The sequence below is a fragment of the Diceros bicornis genome, unplaced genomic scaffold (genome assembly GCF_020826845.1).
Source record: "Diceros bicornis minor isolate mBicDic1 unplaced genomic scaffold, mDicBic1.mat.cur scaffold_124_ctg1, whole genome shotgun sequence".
Taxonomy (NCBI): Eukaryota; Metazoa; Chordata; class Mammalia; order Perissodactyla; family Rhinocerotidae; genus Diceros; species Diceros bicornis.
The window spans coordinates 753,534-778,389 of NW_026691044.1; the positions used below are offsets into that span (position 1 = coordinate 753,534).

A 24,856-nucleotide genomic window follows, 5' to 3' on the forward strand; every position below is an offset into this window, starting at 1 on the left:
ATGATGTGAAAGAAAAGAACGTACATGTAAATGTGGATAGCTAAGTGGCTGCAGTGTTTCTCTAATGCAGTCGGGCCACAGTGCTTCCTGCTTCCCCAAAGGTACTGGGTGGTGATGGTGCCAGAAGCATGACAGGACATCCAAATGTCTCATAGCTAGAGCAAGAGAAGAGGGTGGTTTTGCTGCCGTATTTCCCCTTTCCTCCCAGGGATCAGTTATGGGCATTTTGCAGGATAGTATTCCTCAGTTTGTCAAATACAGGTACTCCTCACTGCCTAAACTCTCACTCTCCAACTCAGACGTGGAATATATCTGAATACATATTTTAAGGTAGCTCTCATTATCCACATTTTTTTTAGAGCTCTTTTTTTGTTGCTGGGAAAGATTTGCCCTGAGCTAACATCTGTTGCCAGTCTTCCTCTTTTTTTCCCCCTCCTCAAAGCCCTAGTACCTAGTTGTATATTCTTGTTATAAGTCCTTCTAGTTCTATGTGAGCCGCCACCTCAGCATGGCTACTGTCAGACAAGTGGTGTGGTTCTGCGTCCGGGAACCGAACCTGGGCTGCCAAAGCAGAGCGCGCCAAACTTTTTTGTGAGGGAGATCAGCCCTGAGCTAACATCCGTGCTAATCCTCCTCTTTTTGCTGAGGAAGACCGGCTCTGAGCTAACGTCTATTGCCAATCCTCCTCCTCTTCTTTTTTTCCCCCAAAGCCCTAGTAGATAGTTGTATGTCATAGTTGCACATCCTTCTAGTGGCTGTATGTGGGACGCGGCCTCAGCACGGCCGGACAAGCAGTGCGTCAGTGCGCGCCTGGGATCCGAACCCGGGCCGCTAGTAGCGGAGCGCACGCACTTAACCGCTAAGCCATGGGGCCAGCCCTGAGCGCGCCGACCTTTAACCACTAGGCCATCAGGGCTGGCTCGGTTGCTCCCTATTTATAAACTCAGGAACTGAATGGATTTGCCTCATGGTATTCCTCCTTATTTGAACGTTGTAATCCAGACTGCAGAAGCAAATCGTCTCAGCCAGCAAGGCTATGCTCTGTTCAGTAGCTTCCTGTAATGGCAGCAGACCATGAGCTCAGAGCACCCGGCAGGGCAGCAGCAGGGGTAAGGGAACAGACCGTGAACTAATGTACACAGACAAAAGGTAATCAAAGCTGTTGCTTGTTTCAGGCTAGTAGGCACGAGAGAAAGAGAGAGTGTTGTAGAGGGAGGAAAGATATTATATAAGGTACAGTATCCTATGTAAACTTTTGCTATGATATATCCAAGGAAATTACATAAGTTGGGATATTTAAATTTCATTATTCTAATGGTTATCCTATTGATGCTCAAATCCTTTATCACAAGGCAACCCTATATGTGAAATTTTTGCCATATCATGAGACTGGTTGAATTTATATTCCCATAAATTCACACTTAGAAGTTTTAGGACCTTAGATTTGGAATTTGGAAACAGATTTGCATCTTCTGAGAGAAGCGGCTGGGGTTTCTGTTGTGTTTTGGTTCTGTTTTTCCTTTCTTGTCTTATTCCTCACACCATTAACAGAGTGGGATATGGAGAGTCAGTGAAAGGTTTTGCAATGAGATGCTTGTGTAGAATGGAAAAAGCTGACGTCCATCATTTAAGATTATAGTGACTACCGTCCTCACAGAATGAACTGAGAGTGACTAGTATTGCTAAGACCACGTTGATGATAAAATGCTTTTTTCTTAATCTCAGGGAGGCAGGTAGGTTTAAACTTTGCCAGCTATGATTGCTTTGAGAAAGATTCCAATATTCAGGCTCCACAGGATTAGACTATATTGATTAATAATGTCTGCCATGGGAATAGGAATGGGGAGATTGGTGATTAGGTTGCTTATTTGATCCTGTCTTAATTCTCCTTGACACAGTTATTTCTACTGGAATCTTTGCATAGAGGAGTTTTCATCTAGAATGTGTTGAATTTAAGGAAATCATGAAGCCAAATGACCAGTTTATTTAAAGGAAGCCTTTACAGTTATGGATTTTTGCTGTGTTATTTTTTCTGAGCTGTTTGGGTGTGCTGGGCTCCAGTGCTTGACTGGTATCTACTGATGGTCAACATGGTTAATGTTTTATTAGATAGCTTCTGTTTCCTCATAAATATGTTTTTAAATTTTGCATTCTGAAGTGTAGTTTCATTATATTTGCGACCATTCTCAGTTTAATAAACTTTGATTGCAAAAACAGCTTTTTAAAAAGAAATTTGAATGAATGGGTATGACTCTGGTATGTTTAGGAAAGAATATTTCTGAATACTTTTGTTAGTAGAGATAGAGCAGAAAAGAGCAGCAGATATTTAGCATTAAAGAGCAAACAACTTCTTTTCTTCTTTTTTTCCCTTGAAGGTATATTATTTTTGTTGTCTAAAGATAATTTATATCTTGTTTGTGAATTTGGGAAAGATTGCTTTGTTTACACCTTCTCTGTACTTAGATGATTGACAGGAATATCACTCTCCTAATTTAATCCAAATGGATTAGTGTTGTTTAAAAACCACATGATTATCTCAATAGACGCAGAGAAGGCATTTGACAAGATACAACATCCATTTATGATAAAAACTCTCAATAAATTGGGAATAGAAGGAAAGTACCTCAACATAATAAAGGCCATATATGACAAACCCACAGCTAACATCATACTCAACGGGGAAAGACTGAAAGCCATTCCTCTGAGAACAGGAACGAGGCAGGGCTGCCCACTCTCACCACTCCTGTTCAACATAGTACTGGAGGTTTTGGCCAGAGCAATTAGGCAAGAAAAAGGAATAAAAGGAATCCAAATAGGTAACGAAGAAGTGAAACTCTCACTATTTGCAGATGACATGATTGTATATATAGAAAACCCTAAAGAATCTGTTGGAAAACTGTTAGAAACAATCAACAACTACAGCAAAGTTGCAGGGTACAAAATCAATCTACAAAAATCAGTTGCATTTCTATATGCTAATAATGAACTAACAGAAAGAGAGCTCAAAAAGATAATACCATTTACAATTGCACCAAAAAGAATAAAATACCTAGGAATAAACCTTACCAAGGAGGTGAAGGACCTATACAATGAGAACTACAAGACATTATTGAGGGAAATCTACGATGACATAAAGAAATGGAAAGATATCCCATGCACGTGGATTGGAAGAATAAACATAGTTAAAATGTCTATATTACCTAAAGCAATCTACAGATTCAATGCAATCCCAATCAGAATCCCAATGACATTCTTCACAGAAATAGAAAAAAGAATACTAAAATTTATATGGGGCAACAAAAGACCCCGAATAGCTAAAGAAATCCTAAAGAAAAAGAACAAAGCAGGAGGCATCACAATTCCTGACTTCAAAACATACTACAAAGCAATAGTAATCAAAACAGCATGGTACTGGTACAAAAACAGACACACAGATCAATGGAACAGAATTGAAAGCCCAGGAATAAAACCACACATATACGGACAGCTAATTTTCGACAAAGGTGCTAAGGACATACAATGGAGAAAGGAAAGTCTCTTCAATAAATGGTGTTGGGAAAACTGGACATCCACATGCAAAAGAATGAAAGTGGACCATGTGCTATCGCCATACACAAAAATTAACTCAAAATGGATCAAAGACCTGAAGGTGAGACCTGAAACTATAAAACTCATAGAAGAAAATATAGGCAACACACTATTTGACATTGGGTTTAAAGGAATCTTTTCGGATGACATGCCTACCCAGACTAGGGAAACTAAAGAAAAAATAAACAAGTGGGACTTTATCAGACTAAAGAGCTTTTATAAGACTAATGAAATCAGAATCAAGATGAACAAACAACCAACCAGCTGGGAGAGAATATTTGCAAAACATACATCTGACAAGGGGTTGATCTCCATAATATATAAAGAACTCACACAATTGAACAACAAAAAAACAAACAACCCGATCAAAAAATGGGCAGAGGAAATGAACAGACACTTCTCCAAGGAAGATATACAGATGGCCAATAGGCACATGAAAAGATGCTCAACATCACTAATCATCAGGGAAATGCAAATCAAAACAACACTAAGATACCACCTCACACCCGTTAGAATGGCTATAATCACCAAGACAAAAAACAACAAATGTTGGAGAGGATGTGGAGAAACAGGAACCCTCATACACAGCTGGTGGGAATGCAAGTTGGTGCAGCCTCTATGGAAAACGGTATGGAGATTCCTCAAAGAATTAAAAATAGAGATGCCTTATGATCCAGCCATCCCACTACTGGGAATCTATCCAACGCACCTGAAATCAACAATCCAAAGAGGCTTATGCACCCCTATGTTCATTGCAGCATTATTCACCATAGCCAAGAAGTGGAAGCAACCTAAGTGTCCCTCGACTGACGATTGGATTAAGAAAATGTGGTATATATATACAATGGAATACTACTCAGCCATAAAAAAAGACAAAATCGTCCCATTTGCAACAACATGGATGGGCCTGGAGCGTATTATGTTAAGTGAAATAAGCCAGAAAGAGAAAGACAAACACTGTATGATCTCACTCATATGTGGAATATAAACCAACACATGGACAGAGAAAACTGGACTGTGGTTACCCGGGAAGTGGGGGTGGGGGGTGGGCACAAGGGGTGAAGGGAGTCATATATGGGGTGAAGGACAAACAAAAATGTACAACCCAAAATCTCACAATGTTAGAAACCATTAAAATATCAATAAAAATGTAAAAAAAAAAAAAAAAACTAATAGGGATGACTTCCTGAATGGTTAACCACCATGCACCAGGCAGGCAGCTTTGATGGTTTACAGATATTGTTTCATTTACTCCTTGCTATAACCTGTAAAGAGATAGAACAGTATCATCCCTGCTTGAAGTTGAGGCTGACAGAGGTTAAATAAATTGCCCAAGGCCATACAGCTGTTAAAGGTTGGACTTTGTATTTCAGACTCAGATGTGTCTGACTGAAAATACCCATCTCATCTTACAAGTACAACAGTGCCTTCCTGGATTTATTTTTATTCTTTGTGCGTTTTTTTTTTTTTTGGTTTTTTTTGGTGAGGAAGATTGGCCCTAAGCTATCATCTGTTGCCAATCTTCCTCTTTTTGCTTGAGGAAGATTTGCCCTAAGCTAACATCTGTGCCCATCTTCCTCTATTTTGTATATAGGTGGCTGCCAACGAGTGTTTTAGGTCTGTGCCCGGGAACTGAACCCGGGCCGCTGAAGCAGAGGGCCCCAAACTTAACCACTAGGCCACAGGGCTGGCCCCTGTTTTCTTTTTTCTTTTCTTTTTTTTTTTTTTGATAGTATTAGCCATACAGTATCATGAATAAAATTGATATTATACATCTATTAAAGGAAAGTGTTGTGAGCTCTATGTTAAATATAGTTTTGCTTTGTTGTAACTTTTCTTGGCCTTTGGTGTGAACTACCTTCATGCTGAGGTTTTAGTTACAGTATCATTAAAATAGGCTCCTGAGTTCTCGATTTAAAAATAGCTTACTTGAAATATCTAATATACTGTGAATAACAGAAGAAAAACTTTACCATGAAAACATTTTCTGCCACTTAGGTTTTTGGTCATTTAACATTAAAGTTGCAGAACATTTTAATTTTTGTGTGTGTGTGTGAGAAAGATTGGCTCTGAGCTAACGTCTGTTGTCAATCTTGCTCTTTTTGCTGAGGAAGTTTGGCCCTAAGCTAACATCCATGCCCATCCTCCTCTATTTTGTATGTAGGATGCCACCACAGCATGACTTGCTGAGTGATGTGTAGGTGTGCGCCCGGGATCTGAACCTGTGAACCCCGGGCCGCTGAAGCGGAGTGTGTGAACTTAACCACTATGCCACCAAGCTGCCCCTAATTTTTTAGTTAAATATTAAAATACTTTAGGGTGCTACTATGTTCATTGAGTTAGGTACAAAGGGAAGATCATGGTAAATTTAAAGTGGTATCCAAGTCTTTGAAATAATAATAAAAGCTGCATTTTTCTAAGATGACTAATAGATTTCATTTGTACAATGAATTTTAAAACAACATGTATAAAATAGTTTAACAGCTATCTGGCGGAGTCTCATTAAACTGTTGCTTTCTAGAATGGTTGTACTAGGTTGAACCACTTACATCTAACTTTATTCTCACCAGCATTATTTTATGTATTAATTTATATACATATATATATATTTTTCCCCTTACAGCTTTGTTAGTTAATTGGTGGAACGTGATCACAAATTCATAACACGAGGGAACCACCAAAGAAAAAAAATGTTCAAGTCCTATAATTAAAAAAAAAAAATCTATGAAATTAAGTTTTTCTTATTTCTTCTGAAGCAGTTTTTACCCTAATGTTCAAATTCTTTTGAGTTTAAGCGTAGGAGGCTTGGTACTATATTATTCTTTTTTGGAGAGGTGGAATAGGCCAAGATCAGTCTTTATACTTTCTAAATATATTTACCATATCTATTTAATAGCTTAAAAAAAATGTATTACTGTGAAGCATGGTGGTAACAGTAGTTGGATGTAACTTCTTATGTGAAATGAATAATTAAATCCTTCCTCTGTAATGTCATAATTGTCTACAGAGTCCTTCAGTATCTCCTAATACGAGTTTCACTTCTGATGGCTCCCCGACTCCGATAGGAGGAATTAAGCAAAAAGCAGAAGACAGTGACAGTGAACCTGAACCAGAGGATAACGTCAGGTGAAGCCATTTTTTGGTAGCACTTTGTTAGCAAATTGCTGAAATAGACGCCGTCTAATTAATGCTGTTTAGCTTAGAGCAGCAGTGCCTTCAGATGCTTGCCTGTGATCTTTTTATCCACCAGTAATTAATGTGGAGGGTTAGGATAGTCAGTAAATTCCAGTGAGATGTGTAAGCTATAGCTGTTAAACCTAAGTATCTAGATTAGTATGCATGCTGGTTTTTGTCCTCCAAGCCCCTTTTCCCTCTGAGACCAGGCACTAGATCGGCTAGACATGAGGTGTTTAGCTCTATGTGATCTGAATGTTACCGTTATGAGATTAAATTTTCAAGCTGCTTAACCCAGAAAGTTCAGTTACATTTGGTTACTTGATATAGTTTGTTTTAATCATCTCAATTGAAAAGTTTCTTCTTTAAAATGAAATATGCAAAAAGCTTTCGGTTAAGAGAGAAATGTATTTTTAAAAACCACGAACTTGCATATGCACAACTATATTTCATGACAGAGAAGTTTCCCATTAGCTATATACTTAAAATTTATAATAGGAATATTGGATTCTTTAATTTATACAGAAGTTTGAGATCATTATATAATAAGATTAACAGCTTCTTGTGTGATTAAATCTGGATTTGAACCCTGGGCTCAAGTGCAAAGGGCCAACAACCTCAATAATTGTAACTCATTTAGAATTTTGCAAAATGATTTATTTCAAAGTTAAACAGTAGTGGTTCACAGCTCATGCTTCTTTTATAGGACGTGGATGATGTGTTTGTATTTATGATTAGAAACTTCAGAAGTGTGATGTCTGGTTCTGTATTTTCCCAACATCTTTTGATGTCAGATTCAGAGATCTGTGGTGACTTGTGATTGAGCATTTACCTGATCTGAGTTTTTATCCTCTGCTTCTGCAACTCTTGGAGTATATTTTTTGTTTTACCATGTAGCCATCATGATCAATATCAGCTTAATAGTTAACTTGATTTTTTTAGTACTTTATTGTTTAATTTTGGTGCTGAAGATAATCAAAGTAGAATTGCTTCTATCAAGAAATGCTTGGAGTTCTTAGCATTTATTTCATTAGTAGTTTCTGTAAAATAGTGATATTCAACATTATGGATAGAAGATATTTCTCCTAATTGATGTTCTGTAAATCTTTTGCGTGGGGGCAAAGTTAAAATTGGTATGGTGTAGGGGCCGGCACGGTGGCACAGCAGTTAAGTGTGCGCACTCCGCTTCGGCGGCCTGGGGTTCGCAGGTTCAACCTCTTGTCAACCCATGCTGTGGCGGCATCCCCTGTAAAGTAAAGGAAGATGGGCATGGATGTTAGCCTAGGGCCAATCTTCCACAGCAAAAAGGGGGAGGATTGGCATTGGATGTTATCTCAGGGCTGATCGTCCTCAAAAAAAAAGTAAATAAAAAAAATTGATATGGTGTATTCTGAAACATGACTGCAATTAATTAGTAAGATCTGGCACATGGTAGAAAAGAGCCCTTAATGGAGAATCATCCTGACGTTCTTGATCGTTCTTGATTTTTTTTTAGTATTCTTTGGCATCTTTAAATCTTTCAGAGATTGAGAAATGAGTACTTAAAAAAATAAAAAAATATACTTTGAGTGAAAATGTGGTTTTTCACATTGTATTTTCAGTGATTAATGAAAATTTAGTGAATTGATGACCTCCTTCTAAGTTTTACCAGAACGTGTGTGTGTGTGTCCGTGTCCTTCACTTATGCCAACAACGCTTTGCTGAATGAGGGAGAAGGCCCAAGGATAGGGAGAGTAGGTATATACTTAATTTCTGCCTGGCTTCTAGATTATTCTTTTTTAAAAAAGTAATTTAGTTGACTTTCTTTGTGTAATTTAGATATACTTTAACAAACTGAGGAACTTGAACTATATAAAATATCTTCAGTATTTGCATCTTAAAATGTAGTTTTAGAATTGTTCTACAATCAAAAAAACATGTAAAACAGTATGAAAATCTGAGCAAACAAGTGTTGTGTATCTACTTTAATAAATGGTTATTCTCTTTTTTTTTTTACTGTAGTTTTGTAATGATCTTTCTAGAATCAGTGTTTGAGTTTTTAACGTTTAACTATCTTTAAGTTGATAATAAATCCTGTGAGTGGACTTTTTAGAAATAATTAAATGAAGCTATGTTAATATTACTGTTTAACTCATTTACATTTTACCTGGATATTAAGTATAAATTGATTTGGATGATAAATTGGTAGCTAGTTACTGAAAGTGTATGAATTCAACATGAACTGGCTTTGCCTGATTTTTAGGCTTTGGGAAGCTGGTTGGAAGCAGCGGTACTACAAGAACAAATTTGACGTTGATGCAGCTGATGACAAATTCCGTCGTAAAGTTGTACAGTCGTACGTTGAAGGGCTCTGCTGGGTTCTTCGATATTATTACCAGGTACAAAATGAATATTTTCCTCTAAATCTCTAGTTAATCACTTTAAGAAAATAGTTATTTCTATAATAGTGTGTGTTGTTGAGCTATATTCTGAAATTGAACCCAGACTCATATTTTCAAGCTTCCTATAAAGAAATTCATTACTTTAAATAAGATTTGTTTGTAAAGCCTTTGAAGCTCCTTAGGTGTTAATATATAAACGAAGCTAATTTTTGTTATGCTAAAGAATTTCAGCATTAAATACTGTGGTTGAGAGTACTTGGTCTTTAAAATTATTAAAGTTTATTGTTTTGTTTAGTTGGAATAAAAAATAACAGAGTAACTAATACACAGTCGCTAAATGACTGAACAAAGGACAAAAGCCTGGAAAATAACTGGTAAGAATTTGAAAGGAATTTGAATGATCCCATTTCCTCCATATAGTGTAGTGATGTTACATGAAGTGCATTCTCATTGGAGTAATCTGTATCTGACTTAAAGCTTTTGATAAATGAGATGTCAGATTGGTGAGCGATTAGGCGGACATATAGGGGATTGTAGCACTGATAATACCTGGTTTCGTGCTTGGGGAGTGAAGCAGATTTGATGTGACTTGGGAATAGGTGAAGTTTGTTGGAAAGTAGAAAGTAATTTAATACACTAAGTATCAATTGTAAAATATTCTCATTTCGTGTTTTACTCTGACCCTCAACATTTTTCTCCCCAAAGCTCCCAGTACCTAGTTGTATATCCTAGTTGTAAATCCTTCTGGTTCTTGTATGTGGGACACCGCCTCAGCATGGCTTGATGAGCGATGAGTAGGTCCGAGCCCAGGATTCAAACCGGCGAACCCTGGGCCGCTGAAGTGGAACGTGTGAACTTGACTGCTGTGCCACTGAGTCGGCTCTGACCCTCAGGATTTTAATTCACTAGGCGCAGAGTCAAAACTCATTTCAGGAAGGCTTCTCTTTTCTTTGAGTATAACTTACTGTTTTTTCTTTTTGATTGGTTTACTTAAATATTTTTAAAGTAAAGAGAAAGTTGTCACATGAAAATATAATAGGGAATTGTAAAATGAAACTTTTGGCTCTGTTACTCTCAGTCACTCTTCTAGTGATGTCCCTTACCCACCTGTACACTCAGTGAGTGTCAGCTGCAGTTGTTCTTCATTTTATGTGATGATAGCAGCTCTCGAGTTGGAAAGAAATGTCACCAAACACATTTTAAGGATAAAAATCTTCACCAAATTGTGTTTGTTAGTATAAAGTTTGGTATTAAGTACTGATTATTAAAGATGCTTTGCAGTATTTTTTAAATCAAGGAGCCGTTGATACGCAGTAAAAGTTTAGATTTAATCCAAACATCTTTGAGGACTCATGGAAAAAAATTAATACATGGAATATGTACCAGAAGTCATATGTTTTATCAGTAGAATATTATAGGTTGATAGTTTAATTTTTTTTGTCTTTACCGTGTCCATCATTAACATAGATTTGTTTTTGTTGTTGTTTTCTGTTTGTTTTTACTGATTTTAGGGCTGTGCTTCCTGGAAGTGGTATTATCCATTTCATTATGCACCATTTGCTTCAGACTTTGAAGGTGTTGCAGACATGCCTTCTGATTTTGAGAAGGGTACTAAACTGGTAAGCTTGAGTATTTAGAGCCATAACATTTGTAGAATTTTGGCTTAGATAAAAATTGTGTCTTATCTTAAACTTTTTTTCTTTCTTGCAGTTTAAACGACTGGAACAACTTATGGGAGTTTTTCCAGCTGCAAGTGGTAACTTCCTACCTCCATCGTGGCGGAAGCTCACGCGTGATCCTGTGAGTGTCTTAGTTTTTGAGTGTGTTGATAACTGGATTTTTGTCGTACATTTTGCTAGCACTAGTCACAATTGCTTTTGCATCTTATAGTTACAATAGTGAAGTCCAGAAACAAAGTAAAAGTATTTGGATTCTTCTGTATATTTTTTGCTACTTTTTTTTCCCTGCTTTCCTTGGCCATCAGTACCCTACCCAGTAAATAAAATTGATGTGTGTTTGGGAGAAATTCTTATAACAGTCATTTTGTTCTCAGCATACCTGTAAGTCCTTATTTTTATTGGTTCCAGCCATGTGTGGTGGGTACCAGAGCATGAAGGCTGGTTTACCTGCAGTCACCGCTGCGTGTGTTTTGTGTCCTAGCTAGAAAGAGTGACACCCAGCTGAGAAGTAGGAATTATTAGAGTTAATAAACTCTTCACTGTCTTGGGCCCACAGTCGTCAGTTCTAAAATTCTTTTATAATAAGGCCTTTTTATTTTCATCTTTTAAAATAAAATTGTGAATTTTGTTTTTACTAGGCCCGGGATTAGTGACCTGATATCTTAATAACATTTTTTAAAAGGAATGAAACTTCATTTTCTTATCAGGCCTGATAACTTGAATGAAAGTTGTATCAAATTCTTTATAACAGAAATATGTGACTTTTGTTTTGAATCTTTGCTTTTCTCCCTGATACAGGATTCTAGTATAATTGACTTCTACCCTGAAGATTTTGCTATTGATTTAAATGGGAAGAAATATGCCCGGCAAGGTAAAATTTAGACATTATTCCTTTTTGTTAAAATAATTTTCTTCTTTTGGTAAACTGTAAGCAGACATGATTTATGGGATGAAAGAATTTCTGTAAAAGATAAGTATTTTAAAGATTATATGTGAAATTTTGATATTTGTTCATCTAACCTGGGAGTAGCAATGATTAACAGTAATTTTAATAGTAGCATTTTGATAAACAGTAAATTGAGTTGAAATAGATTAATGATTATATCTTTTGTCTCCTTTGTGATTAATTAATGGGATGTGGGACATGCTCCTTCCATCAGTAGCTCATTGACACCTTGTGAGGTTGCTGAGAGTTGTAGAAACATGAAGTGTCCATGTGGAGATTCACTTATACTCCGTGGAAACTTTTGAAACAAGTATTAGAAATTTAGTTTAAATACTTGGCATTAATCATTACTTAAAGTTTATTTATTATTTACATATCTATTTTCTCATTCCTTCTGTTCACAGTTTTTGTAAGAATGACAATATAAAATTAGTACTAAATTTAAGGTACTGTTGATCACTCACCAAATGTGTGATGATGACTGAATGTAAAACACAGTGGAGAAGTCTCTCACACAGTGAGCCAACGATTATTTCACACCTAAGCCCCTTTCAGCAAATTATTTTAACCTTTTCTTCCACCATATATTTTTCTAGGATAATAAGCAGTTTGGTAAAATCATGTTTGCACTCTTTTTCTTTTATTATTCCCTGTGATGCAGATGACCAGTAAAATGACTCAAAGAGAATTGTGGCGCAAAGGGGGGTAAATAATAATTTATAAATTGAAAATCATTATTTTTTGAGATTTTAGGGTTGACTTTTGGTTATGTAGTAACAGAAATTTCATATTACTTTAATGGAATGATAATGAGAATTGCAGCCTATTGATCGGGGTTGTGTAAGTGTTGTGGTTTGTGGTCATATTTTGTTATATATCAGTGGATTGGGGCCTTAGGTTGTTTTTGAACGTGTTTTGTGGAGGATGTTTTGATTAAACTGGAAGGAGAAGAGACATAGGAGAATGGGAGGCAGTAAAGTAATAGTATAAATACATAAATAAGTAAATATATTTATGTAAGTGTTTGTTAAATAAATCCTCGCCTAGATTTTTTAAATAAATGAGTAAATGTATAAGCGTGCAGCTGACTTGCTGAGTGTGTCAGTGTGGTGTGAATCATCCAGAGGAAAAGGAAGGCGTGCACAACAGTTACAGTGTCTCCACGTCCTTGCCGAGATTTGTTATTTTCTGATTTTTGATAGTAGCCATCCTAATGGGTGTGCAGTGGTGATCACTGTGTTTTTGCTTTCCATTTTCCTAATGATTAGTGATGTTGAACCTTTTTTTCATGTGCTTATTGGCTATTTCTGTCTCTCCTTTATTATGTTGAGGTACTTTCCTTCTATACCCATTTTATTCAGAGTTTTTATCGTAAATGGATGCTGTATCTTGTTAAATGCTTTCTCTGCATCTATTGAGATGATCATGTGATTTTTATTCTTCATTTTATAAATGTGTATTATGTTGATTGATTTGCGAATGTTGAACCATCCCTGCATACCTGGAATCAATCCCACTTGATCACGGTGTATAATCTTTTTAACGTATTGTATGAGATTTGCTAGTATTTTGTTGAGGATTTTTGCATCGATGTTCATCAGTGATATTGGCCTGTAATTTTCTTTTTTTGTGTTGTCCTTGTCTGGTTTTGGTATTAGGGTAATGTCGGCTTTGTAGAATGAGTTAGGGAGCTCCCCCCCCCCTCCATTTTTTGGAACAGTTTGAGAAGGATAGGTATTAAGTCTTCTTTGAATGTTTGGTAGAATTCACCAGGGAAGCCGTCTGGTCCTGGACTTTTATTTTGGGGGAGGTTTTTAATTACTGTTTCCATCTCCTTACTGGTGATTGGTCTGTTCAAATTCTCTATTTCTTCTTGATCCAGTTTTGGAAGGTTGTATGATTCTAAGAATTTATCCATTTCTTCCAGATTGTTGAATTGGTTGGCATATAGCTTTTCATAGTATTCTCTTATAATCTTTTGTATTTCTGAGGTGTCTGTTGTAATTTCTCCTCTTTCATTTCTGATTTTACTTATTTGTGCCTTCTCTCTTTTTTTCTTGGTGAGTCTAGCTAAAGGTTTGTCAATTTTGTTTATCTTTTTAAAGAACGAGCTCTTGGTTTTATTAATTTTTTATATTTTTTTTTTAGTCTCTATTTCATTTATTTCTGCTCTGATTTTTATTATTTCCCTTCTTCCACTGATTTTGGACTTTGTTCTTCTTTTTCCAGTTTCTTTAGGTGCATTGTTAGATTGTTTATTTGAGATTTTTCTTGTTTGCTGAGATTAGCCTGTTTTGCTATAAACTTCCCTCTTAGAACTGCTTTTGCTGTATCCCATAAGTTCTGGCATGTCGTATTTTCATTTTCATTTCTCTCCAGGTATTTTTTGATTTCTTCTTTGATTTCGTCATTGACTCAATTGTTGTTCAGTAGCATTTTGTTTAATCTCCACGTATGTGTGGCTTTTCTGATTTTCTTCCTATAGTTGATTTCTAGTTTCATCCTGTTGTGGTCAGAAAAGATACTTGGTATTATTTCAATCTTCTTAAATTATGGAGACTTGTTTTGTGGCCTAATATGTGATCAGTCCTGGAGAATGTTCCATGTGCATTTGAAAAGAACGTGTATTCTTCGGTTTTTGGATGGAATGCTCTGTATATATCTACTAGGTCCCTCTGTTCTAGTGTGTCATTTAAGGCCAATGTTTCCCTATTGATCTTCTGTTTGGATGATCTATCCATTGGTGTAAGTGGACTGTTAAAGTCCCCTACTATTATTGTGTTACTGTCTATTTCTCTTTTTATGTCTGTTAATAATTGCTTTATATATTTAGGTGGGTGCATAGATATTTAGAAGTGTTACATCCTCTTGTTGGATTGCTCCCTTGATCATTATGTAATGCCCTTCTTTGTCTCTTTTACAGTTTTTGTTTTAAAGTCTATTTTGTCTGATATGAGTATTGCTACCCCAACTTTCTTTTCATTGCCATTTGCGTGGAGTATCTTTTACCATCCCTTCACTTTCAGTTTGTGAGTGTCTTTAGGTCTGAAGTGTGTCTCTTGTATGCAGCATGTATATGGGTCTTGTTGTTTTATCCAATCAGCCACCCTATGCCTTTTAATTGGAGCATTTAGTCCATTGATGTTTAAAGCCTTACTATAAATTCTTTAAGGACATTGTATGATTAGTTAATCCTGTATATTTTCTACAAGACACTAACTTCATACTGGGAAAATTAAGGAATCAATTTCAGGAAAGTCGAATTTTGGTCTACATAAATTAGCTTTCATGACAATACTGAAAGTGATTTCTCTGTGTAGTGCAAGTGTGATTGAAAAAATGACAATTGCATCCCAGCTGTGTACGACATAGAATTCTTGTAAAGTTGTTCTTTGGTTTGTAATTGTAGTGTTGTTTCTCTGTCTTTTTGATTCACTGTCAATATCATTACTCAAAATAACAACAATGAAACCAACCACATTCCCATTGGGCATAATTAAGTCTGCCATTGTAGTTTATGAACATGTTACAACAATGCCGTATCTTTTACTGTTGTGATTCATCAAGTACCTGTTTATAGCTCTGTCATTTCTTTCATTATATGTTAGCTTTTGAGTAAATTTCTGTCATTTATTCTACAGCCAAGACTAACCCAGTGAGGTAGTTTGGAAGCAACCATTCTTTCAGAACTGATAGCTTGGCTTTGTTCTAAGACATTAGTTGGTGACATTTTTGCAATAAATGTTTTATTACTCTTGAGTGATGTTGTTGAAGTTTGATTAAAAGTCAAGGACCCTGTCAAATAAAGAAGGCTTTCTGTGGGGCTGAAAATAGAGTGTGTTACCCAGGAAGCTTAAGATAAAGCATAAACTCTTTCGGAACAGATTAGAATCACGTTGTGTGAGTTAAAATCATGTGTTATATGAAAGTTACAAGAAGATAAGTGTGTCTGTTTGAATGAAATGTTTGAGGACAATCAGTCTAGTGTGTGTATATTCCACAAACTCATGTTTGTGTGAAATATAAGGTTTTAGAAACTTTGTAACAATTCTCCACAGTATACATGTCAGCAACACTACTGCCTATGGATAGAAGAGAGAATGAATTCAATAGCTTTGCCTCAGGTCAGCCACCTAACACAGAAGTTGGTGATTAAGAAAACATTTTTAACATCTTACCTTTAGGAAGGATCTGTGCTAATTTCCTCATTTTTCATATCATCTTTAGATGCTGCCCAAGATGATTAATTCAGGGCTGGAAATTTAACTATGTAATTTAAAGCCATAGAGGCAACCACTGGGCTAACTCAAATAAGTAGTATAAGGTGAAGGGGAGACAGATAGATGAAGTAAGGTAGGTGCCCTCTCCTCATCTCTCATGGTGAGGAAACGAGGGGAACTTTCAGGCCTTTATAAGTAAAGAGAGACAAATAAACATATTATGAAGAAGGTAACCAGTAAAATAACTGAAAATAAAAACTGTTGAAATACCTGTTTTTAGGAGTATGGGGCTAGAAGGTCAGATTTGAGAAAAAAGACCTTACCTTTTCACTCTTAACTTTCGTATTGTTTGAATTTATTTTTTCATGTGTATCTTGTATCTTTAGAAAACAAACTCTCCTTTGTGTTTCCATTCCCCATTCTCATGGTCTATACGTTTTATATTCACATGAAGCTTTACCCAAATCTCAAATCGCTTAAATCCTTCCATCTTTCGATAAGAATGAGCCATCTTGTATGACCTTCAGAGCATTTTCACTGGGTTTTGTGCCCATGCCAGTCGTCTGGGTGGGACCGTCTACACTGTGCCTACACTGGCAGTTTGAGGGCTTATTGGAATAAAATAGCTGTTATAGAATGTGATTCCAAAGGTTAGAACAAAGATCTTCATGCAAATGTAAGAAGAAGAGAACAATCAGAGTTGTTCAAAGATGGGATAAATTACTTCGAGAGGGGCTGAAGACCTGTCACTGGAAGGTTCGGCTTAGGGTCAGTGGCATTACCATCATTCATACAGTGGAAAGTGAGATAAAATTGTGGCTGAATTTCTGCCTTATCCAGGTACAAGGCACATGCAGGGAATCTTCTCTTTTTTTCTTTCAATATGTAGAAGAGGATGTAGTGAAGAGCCTCTAGGGTAGTGTTTCTCCATGTATCATCCATAGACCCCCTAAATGAGAATCAATGTGGAATGTTTGGAAGTTTCTGGGCCCCCAAATGTACATGTACATTCCTCAGAGCCTTTTGAGTCCTGGGAATCTTAACTTTTTTTTTTTTTTTTTTAATGTTTTAATGGTTTCTAACATTGTGAAATTTGGGGTTGTACATTTTTGTTTGTCCATCACCATATATATGACTCCCTTCACCCCTTGTGCCCACCCCCCACCCCCCACCCCCACCCCCCACCCCCACCCCCACCGCCCCTGGTAACCACGGTCTAATTTTCTCTGTCCATGTGTTGGTTTATATTCCACATATGAGTGAGATCATACAGTGTTTGTCTTTCTCTTTCTGGCTTATTTCGCTTAACATAATACGCTCCAGGCCCATCCATGTTGTTGCAAATGGGACGATTTTGTCTTTTTTTATGGCCGAGTAGTATTCCATTGTATATATATACCACATTTTCTTAATCCAATCGTCAGTCGAGGGACACTTAGGTTGCTTCCACTTCTTGGCTATGGTGAATAATGCTGCAATGCACATAGGGGTGCATAAGCCTCTTTGGATTGTTGATTTCAGGTGCGTTGGATAGATTCCCAGTAGTGGGATGGCTGGATCATAGGGCATCTCTATTTTTAATTCTTTGAGGAATCTGCATACCGTTTTCCATAGAGGCTGCACCAATTTGCATTCCCACCAGCTGTGTACGAGGGTTCCTGTTTCTCCACATCCTCTCCAACATTTGTTGTTTTTTTGTCTTGGTGATTATGGCCATTCTAACGGGCGTGAGGTGGTATCTTAGTGTTGTTTTGATTTGCATTTCCCTGATGATTAGTGATGTTGAGCATCTTTTCATGTGCCTGTTGGCCATCTGTATATCTTCCTTGGAGAAGTGTCTGTTCATTTCCTCTGCCCATTTTTTGATCGGGTTGTTTGTTTTTTTGTTGTTCAATTGTGTGAGTTCTTTATATATTATGGAGATCAACCCCTTGTCTGATGTATGTTTTGCAAATATTCTCTCCCAGCTGGTTGGTTGTCTGTTCATCTTGATTCTGGTTTCATTTGTCTGTTCATCTTGATTCTGGTTTCATTTGTCTTATAAAAGCTCTTTAATCTGATAAAGTCCCACTTGTTTATTTTTTCTTTAGTTTCCCTAGTCTGGGTAGGCATGTCATCCGAAAAGATCTGGGAATCTTAACTTTTAATAAGCTCCCCCAGGTGGTTCTGGTGCCCGCTAAGGTGTGAGAGTCTGTGCGTGAAAAGCAGAAACACATACAAAATTTGTGCCAGATAAATATACTTCAAGAATGTGGCTCTTACGTGACCATCACAATGTGTGCAATGAAATAGCGTCTGGGGAGGAGAAGGTCAATGCCAAGATTTAAAAAAAAATTGTGTCCATTGTGTTTTTATAGTTTTATCTCCTCTCTTCATTTGACGTTATTTTCCTTTCACTTCATGCTATAGCGGTAGTGATGAATGCTGATGACGCAATAGTTAATCTAACCCCAGGCATTCATTTTCAGGTAATTATTTGAAACCAGAACAGCACTTAACAGCACCGACTTACCTGTTTGGGAGATTAACTAATTAAAAGCTCAAGCAAGACAGGTTTTTTTTCCCTAAACTGGTTAAGAGGAAGGAAATTAAAAAAAAGAATATTTACCTTCTGGTACTTTTCTGCCACGATTTTATAGTCTTAAAATACGGAGGGTGTTTTTGATTTCTCTGTTTTGAAAAATAGATGGCAGATTCATATGAAATGGTGGGGGAGGCACAATTGCAAAATGAGTCATATGTATTTAGCCATATTTATTTAGAAAGATGCGGTAGATGGGGGCAATGTGTTAGACAAATTATCCAGATGATTAAGGGAAAACAAAGAAAAATTGTAAGTTTCATTAGCTAGGTATATTTTTTATACTGTCTCAAACCAATATACTTTGTGGACTGTAAATTTTAGTCCAAATTATCATTGGTCTAATAAGAGAGATTAATGAGCTGTATGCTATAGGACGAGTAATCACTCTATTGATGATTCAAAAAGAAATGCCACCATCTTGTTGTTGATACAGTGAGAGAAGATTTATTTTATTTCTTTTTTCTTTTTTTTTAGCTTGAGACAACCATCAAATCAAACCTCAGTATATTTTCCACAGTCTCACCCTTGGCCAGGTCAGTATTGAAAATGTGTCTTCCTGAGAGCCCTTGTTGCACTTGGGTGCCCGTTTACTTTTGACGCTGTGTAGAGATACATCAAAACCATCTTTTTTAAAGCAAAATCCATTTCAAACGAGTCTCCTATCTTTAAAAGTTTCCAGCCATCTTAACTGTCTAAGAAAAACTGAAATACCTGCTATGGACGGCAAGATTTTGGCTAAATTTCACAGATTATTAATCTTATGATGTTCACTCATATACTCCAGGTAGTTTGGTTGCACTTTCCCTTTTCAAATGCGCTTTTAAACTGTGTAATGTCGCTCCGCTGTCTCCGCAGAGCTGGCTGTGATATCGTTGTGTGTGAAATGATCCTGTTTATAGTTGGATGTCATCTTGTTAAATCTGGGACGTGATTAGGGGTTTTTCTGGTTTGAGAAACGTTACGATATTGTGACTATTGCCATTCATTATGTAGGTTATATCCCTTTTTTCTTTTCCTTTGAAATGAAAAGATGAGGGCTTTTAAAGTTATTCTTTAAGATGTTATGTGCTCTTTAGTAGAATCTGAAATGTAACTGTAATAAATATTCATCTGATCTACAGGACTTGCACACGGAGCTTATCACCATTTCAATTTCAAGCTTTCATTATATGCCGTTAGCACTGTCACATTGGACTGGCTCATTTTTCGCCCTTTGATAGTGACAACAAAAGATCTAGACCCGTTTTATATTTTGTAGTTATGTTCAGGCTTAGTAAAAAATCTTATAATATTCATTAATTCACGCATGCTTGTCTCATGGGGTAAGGTAACCGTATCATTTGCTTCAGTTCTCTTCCTTTTCTTGTTCAAATTCTGAAGCTCTTCTATTTCTAAATTCATTTTCTTTGGTACATCCAATTCTCTCCAGTACTCCCAGGAACGGCTGTGGGTGGTGATGGGCGATGTGTGGAGATAGTAATTCCACGCTCTGCACATCCCCCCAAGCAGCCTTATAAAACACGGGAAAGTACAGGAGAACTCTGTGGCAGATGGACTTTCAAATAGTATTCACCAAAATCTTTCCCTCTCATATCAAGAAACTTGAGCTATATACCCTACTTAGTATGCTGACATTTCACGGTTGACATCCTCATATATTTTCCCTTTCACTTGATGGGCAGGGATGGGAATAGGGGTGCCCTTTTCAAACAAAACAAGCTTTCGTTTTTAGCATCTGTGAGTGTTGACTACAACAAATCTATTTGGCTGAATTCTACTTGTTTTCTAAATTCCTATGCTGTACACCTAATGAAGTGACTGCCAAGTGTTGGAAAAATGCTAGATAGTTCTCTAAGTGTTCCTTACCAGCTTGGCTCAACAATTGCAATATTCAAATATATATTTAGTTTAGAAATTGTTAAGAAAGGAATTTTATGCCATCTTTCCTTTCTTTTTCTCTCCAATAGTTGAGTATTTGTTTTATTGATTTAAAAACGTCACAGAAATTGGTGCTAAAAGAACTGTCGAACAGTCTGATGATATCAGATACCATGTTTAAAAAATCTTGACCTTGGAAAGCATTATCTAGTTTAATTTAGGTCCTGTGCTTTGAACTTATTTTTACTTTGTACTCAGGAATAATTAGATGACCAAGCAGTTTTCCCAAATAGAAAAAATGTTTTGCCAAAGAGATAGGGAATTGCACCTACATTTTCATCTTCTTTACACAAGGCAGTTTCAAATATCAGAAACTTTCAGCAGAAATATCACATCCTTGTTCTCAGTCCTGCAGTAAATTTGGTTACGGAAAATTTAATACAGTCTGTGTGGAGAGTCTGGAGATAAGTAAGTGTGTTGTTTCCTCTTGGGTAACTCTAAATTGTTTTCTTTAAACTTGTGATTTAGCAGGTAATCCTCTAGGTGAACCTTGGCAATCTGGTTACACTGTGACGCCAGGCCCTCTGAAAACAGCAGGTGATTGGCTAGCTGCCTCACCATGTCCAGCTCTGGGCCTGGGGGAAAGAGACATGTGAACGTTTATGATGAATTTTAGTGTGAGGTTTATTTAGATCGGAAAGTAACCATGAATGGTCATAAGAGAAGTTTGGGGTTTAGGACCCATTAGTGAGTGGCAGTTTCGAAAATTTCACTTGTACAGGTAACCCCTGGTACCACCTCTCCTGCTTATTTGAAGGGGAGACAAATGCTTATGAAAGATTTAAGATTAACCTGTAGAAACAGAAAAATCTGTCCTCTGAGAAATAGAAAAGAATCTGTGATAGGCAAGGGTTCAAAACCAATGACCCTAACCATTTTGTGGCAGTAGAAAGTGGGCTTTGTTAGAAGTGATTGGGCACAGCAGGGGCAGGTTGTTATTTGTAAGAGTAGCTAACAGTTTTAGGTTCACAATTATATGCCAGACGCTGGCTCAGATGCTTCGTGTGTATAATCACATTTTATCCTTTTAACTACGTAAGGTAGAAGCTATTATTTCTTTTGTTACACTAGTGAGAGAATTGAGACTCAGAAAGATAATTGTAGAAGACAGAGTGATGGTTCCCCCAAATATGTGGTTTCCCCACATCCTAATCCCTGGAACTCATGAATATGTTGTTTTCCCAGGAAAATGAGGCTTTTCAGATGTGATTAAGGTTGAGGGCCTTGGGATCATCCTGGCTTATCTGGATGGGTCCATCCTCATCACATGAATCCTTAAAAGGGGGAGCACTTTTCCTGGCTGTGGTCAAAGATGCAGATGTGATGATAGAAGAGGGGTCAGAGAGATGAGAAATTATGGCTTTGAAGGTGGAAGAAGGAGGCCATAAGCCAAGGAATTCAGGCACCCTATAGAAATTGGAGAATGCAAGGAAACACATTCTCCCCTAGAGACTTCAGACAGTGTCTTAGTTCATTTAGGCTGCTATAACAAAATACCACAGGCTGGGTGGCTTATAAATGACAGAAATGTATTTCTTATTCTTCTGAAGGCTGGAAGTCCAAGATCAGGGTGCCAGCATGGTCAAGTGAGGGGCCTGTTCCAGGTTCCAGACTTCTTGTTGTATCCTCATATGGCAGAAGAGTCTAGAGAGCTCTGTGGGGTTTCTTTTATAACAGCACTAGTCCTATTTATAAGGGCTTCACTCACATGATCTAAGCACCTCCCAAAAGCTCTGCCTCATTGATTGCATCACATTGGGCATTAGAATTTCCATATATGAATTTTGGGAGGACACAAACGTTCAGACCTTAGCAGAAAGGAACAGAGCATTGCAAATATCTTGATTTTAGTACAATGAGACCCATGTCAGACTTATAACCCCAAGAACTGTAAGATAATAAATTAGTGTTGTTTTAAGCCACTATATTTATAGTAATTTGTTATAACAACAGTAGAAAATTAAGACAGTAAGGTTATTTGTATTTATAGAAGGCCTGAGAAAGCCTCAGAATCCTTAGCAGGGCTGACAGAATGCATTTCTCTTCTGAAGCCAGTCAGTAAAGACTAGAGGAGGTGACTGCTACTACAGATGTGAAGAGAGCAACTCAATACTTGAAGAAACAATGAAAAATCAAGGAAACATGACACCACAAAAGGATCCCAATAATTTTCCAGTAACCAATCCCAAAGACATGAGTATCTGCAATTTATCTGACAAAAAAATAAAAATAGCTGGGTTAAGAAAGCTCCGTGAACCCCAAAAAAACCCAGAAACACAAAACACAGAAAGACAATTTGACAAAATTAGGAAAACAATAGGGGAACAAAATGAGAAGTTTAACAAAGATAAAAAGAATAAAGAAGAACCAAACAGAAATTCTGGAGCTGAAGAATATAATGAATGAAATGAAAAATACATTACGAAACATTAATAACAGAATGGATCAAGCATAAGAAAGAGTCTGCAAAATAAAAGACAGAAGCTTTGAAATTATCCAGTCACAGGAGAACAAAGAAAAAGGATGAAAAAGAGTGCAGAAGGCCTGTGGAAACATTGGGTACCATCAAGACAAGCAATCTGCAAATTATGGGACTCTTAGAAGGAGAGGAGAGGGAGCAGGGCATGGAAAGCTTATTTAAAGAAATAATGGCTGAGAACATCCTAAATTTGGGGATAGATTTGGATATCCAAGTTCATGAAGCTTATTGGTCCTCAAAAAAACTAAACGTTAAGAGATCTTCTCCAAGATACATTATAATAAAACTGTCAAAAATAAAAGACAGAGAAAATCTTAGAGGCAACAGGAGAAAAGAAGCTTGTCACTTACATGAGAATCCCCATAAGACTATCAGTAGATTTCTCAGCAGAAACCTTATAGGCCAGGAGAGAGTAGGATGATATATTGAAAGTACTGAAAGAAAAAAACTGCCAACAAAGAATACTTTATCTCACAAAGTGGTCCTATGAACCTAATGAATACTTAATATAAGAGGAAAATTGTGACTTCAAAAACATAAAAAGAGGGAAGAGTAACAGAGTAGAGTTTTTGTATGTGATCAAAGTTAAATTGTTATCAGCATAAAATAGACTTTTAGGTCTATAAGGTATTTTATGTAAGCCTCATGGTAACCACAAAGCAAAACCTACAATGGATTCACAAAAGGTGAAGAGAATCAATGTATACCACTATGGAAAATCATCAATTCACAAAGGAATACAGCAAGAGAGAAAGAAAGGAACAAGGGAAATACAAAACAGCCAAAAAACAATTAGTAAGATGACATTAGTATGTCCTTATCTATCAGTAATTATTCTAAATGTAAGGGATTAAATTATCCAATCAAAAGGCATAGAGTTGGGGCCGGTTCCGTGGCTTAGCGGTTAAGTGCACGCGCTCTGCTAGTGGTGGCCCAGGTTCGGATCCCGGGCGGGCACCCACGCACCGCTTCTCCGGCCATACTGAGGCAGCGGCGTCCCACATACAGCAACTAGAAGGATGTGCAACTATGACATACAACTATCTACTGGGGCTTTGGGGAAAAAAAGGAGGAGGACTGGCAATAGATGTTAGCTCAGAGCCAGTCTTCCTCGGCAAAAAAGAGGAGGACTGGCATGAATGTTAGCTCAGGGCTGATCTTCCTTGGGAAAAAAAAAAAAAGGCATAGAATTGCTGAATGGGTAAAAAAACAAGATCCTACTATATGCTGCCTACAAGAGACTAACTTCAGAATTAAGGACACACATAGGCTCAAAGTGAAGAGATGGAAAGATATTCCATGCAAGTGGAAACCAAAAGGGAGCAGAGGTAACTATATTTATATCCAACAAAATAGACTTTAAGACAAAGATTGTAATAAGAGACAAAGAAGGTCATTATATAATGACAAATGGGTCAGATTATCAACAGGATATAACAATTATGAATATGTATATATACATCCACCATTGGAGCACCTAAACATATTAAGCAAATACTAACAGATCTGAAGGGAGAAATGGACAACAAGACGGTAATACTAAGGGATTTCAATACCCTGCTTTCAACAATGGGTAGATTATCCAGAGAGAAAATTGACGACGAAATGTTGGACTTGAACTATCTTTTAGATCAAATGGACTTAACAGACATATACAGGACATTCCTTCCCACAGCAGCAGAATACACATTCTTCTAAAGCACACATGGAACATCTCCAGGGTAGGTCACATGTTAGATCACAAAACAAGTCTTATCATTTAAAAAGATCAAAATCATACCAAGTATTTTTCCTGACCACAAAGGTTTGAAACTAGAAATCAATACCAGTAGGAAAACTGTAAAATTCACAAATATGTGGAGGTTAA

General features: G+C 36.9%; 1 protein-coding gene and 1 long non-coding RNA gene across 3 annotated transcripts in view; both read left to right on the forward strand.

Annotated features, from left to right (window-relative positions):
• LOC131402539 (5'-3' exoribonuclease 2-like) overlaps positions 1-10,858 on the forward strand; it is a 141,438-nt gene extending 130,580 nt beyond the window's left edge. The window contains exons 18-21 of the mRNA XM_058537234.1: positions 6,596-6,714; positions 9,005-9,140; positions 10,655-10,751; positions 10,854-10,858. Of these exons, the coding sequence (XP_058393217.1) occupies positions 6,596-6,714; positions 9,005-9,140; positions 10,655-10,751; positions 10,854-10,858 (357 nt within the window). The remainder of the gene's footprint in view (positions 1-6,595; positions 6,715-9,004; positions 9,141-10,654; positions 10,752-10,853) is intronic.
• An 8,157-nt stretch (positions 10,859-19,015) lies between these two features.
• Positions 19,016-24,856, forward strand: part of LOC131402531 (uncharacterized) — a 54,615-nt gene continuing 48,774 nt past the window's right edge. For both annotated transcript variants that reach the window (XR_009218747.1, XR_009218746.1), the window contains exon 1: positions 19,016-19,105. This is a non-coding gene — a long non-coding RNA (uncharacterized LOC131402531). The remainder of the gene's footprint in view (positions 19,106-24,856) is intronic.